This window comes from Emiliania huxleyi (assembly GCF_000372725.1).
Source record: "Emiliania huxleyi CCMP1516 unplaced genomic scaffold EMIHUscaffold_7752, whole genome shotgun sequence".
NCBI classification, from domain to species: domain Eukaryota; phylum Haptophyta; order Isochrysidales; family Noelaerhabdaceae; genus Emiliania; species Emiliania huxleyi.
In genome coordinates, this window is record NW_005196197.1 from 1 (window position 1) to 1316 (window position 1316).

The following is a 1316-nucleotide window of genomic DNA, read 5'->3' on the forward strand; positions in this document are numbered from 1 at the left end:
AGGGCACGCGGTATTGGCCGAGTTGTGGCTCGGCGGGAACGAGATCGGCGACGAGGGCGCCGCTGCGCTGGCCTCCGCTCTGCGCGTCAACGGGGTGCTGACCACTCTTCGCTTGTCGGGCGACCCACGTGACAGCAGCTACGGCGGCATCGGCCCCGAGGGTGCCAGCGCGATCGCAGAGGCTCTTAAGGTCAACGGGATCTTGACCAACCTCAACCTCAGCTGGACCGACATCGGCGACGAGGGCGCCACCGCGCTGGCCTCCGCTCTTCGCGTCAACGGGGTGCTCACCGACCTCAACCTCGGCCACAACAAGTTCGGCCCCGAGGGCGCCAAGGCGATCGGCAAGGCGCTCGCGGCCAACGCGGTGCTGAAAAATCTCGACCTCGGCGAAAACGAGATCGGCGACGAGGGCGCGAAGGCGATCGGCGGCGCTCTCGCAGTCAACGAGGTATTGACCTCCTTGGACGTGAGCTACAACAGCTTGACCGAGGAGGCGGCCCTCGGCATCGTGCGCGTCGAGCGGCAGCGCAACAAACTCACCTCGCTGGGCTTGGGTCGCTGCAGCATCGGCCCAACTGGCGCTGCAGAGATCGCCGAGTACGTGTCGGGCAGCGGGGTGCTGACCAACCTCGTGCTCCCGCAAAACAACATCGGCGCGGAGGGCGCAGCCGCGATCGCAGAGGCGCTACGCGGCAACGGGGTGCTGAAAACCCTCAACCTCCGCTACAACAAAATCGGCTCCGAGGGTGCTGCCGCGATCGCCGAGGCGCTGCGCGGCAACGGGGTGCTGACCGACCTGGATCTCTACGGCAACAACATCCGCGACGAGGGCGCCGCTGCGATCGCCGAGGCGCTGCGCGGCAACGGGGTGCTGACCTCCTTGGAGGTGGGCTTCAACAGCCTCACCGAGGAGTCGGCCCTCGGCATCGTCCGTGTCGAGCGGCAGCGCAATAAGCTCACCTCGCTGGGCTTGGGTGACTGCAGCATTGGCCCGACTGGCGCCGCAGGGATCGCCGAGTACGTGTCGGGCAGTGGGGTATTGACCACCCTCAACCTCGGCCGGAACAAGATTGGCGACGAGGGTGGCGTCGCGATCGCCGAGGCGCTGCGCGTCAACGGGGTGCTGAAATCCCTCAACCTCCGACTGAACGTTATCCGCGACGAGGGGGCCGCTGCGATCGCCGACGCGCTCGCCGTCAACGAGGTGCTGAAACACATCGACCTCCGTTTCAACAGTTTGGGCGACGGGGGGAAGGGAGTTATTCGAGATGCGGCGAGCGGGCGGGTAGGGTTCGAGCTCAAGATGTGAGGTG

The 1316-nt window shown here is 66.5% G+C and overlaps 1 protein-coding gene across 1 annotated transcript; it reads left to right on the top strand.

Moving 5' to 3' along the window:
• EMIHUDRAFT_125056 (hypothetical protein) lies at window positions 1-1308 on the top strand (the record flags this gene model as incomplete). The annotated part of the gene is made up of 1 exon (XM_005760171.1): window positions 1-1308. A coding segment is annotated over one exon (1308 nt), but the record flags the coding sequence as incomplete, so codon positions are not given.
• Window positions 1309-1316: the final 8 nt, after the last annotated feature.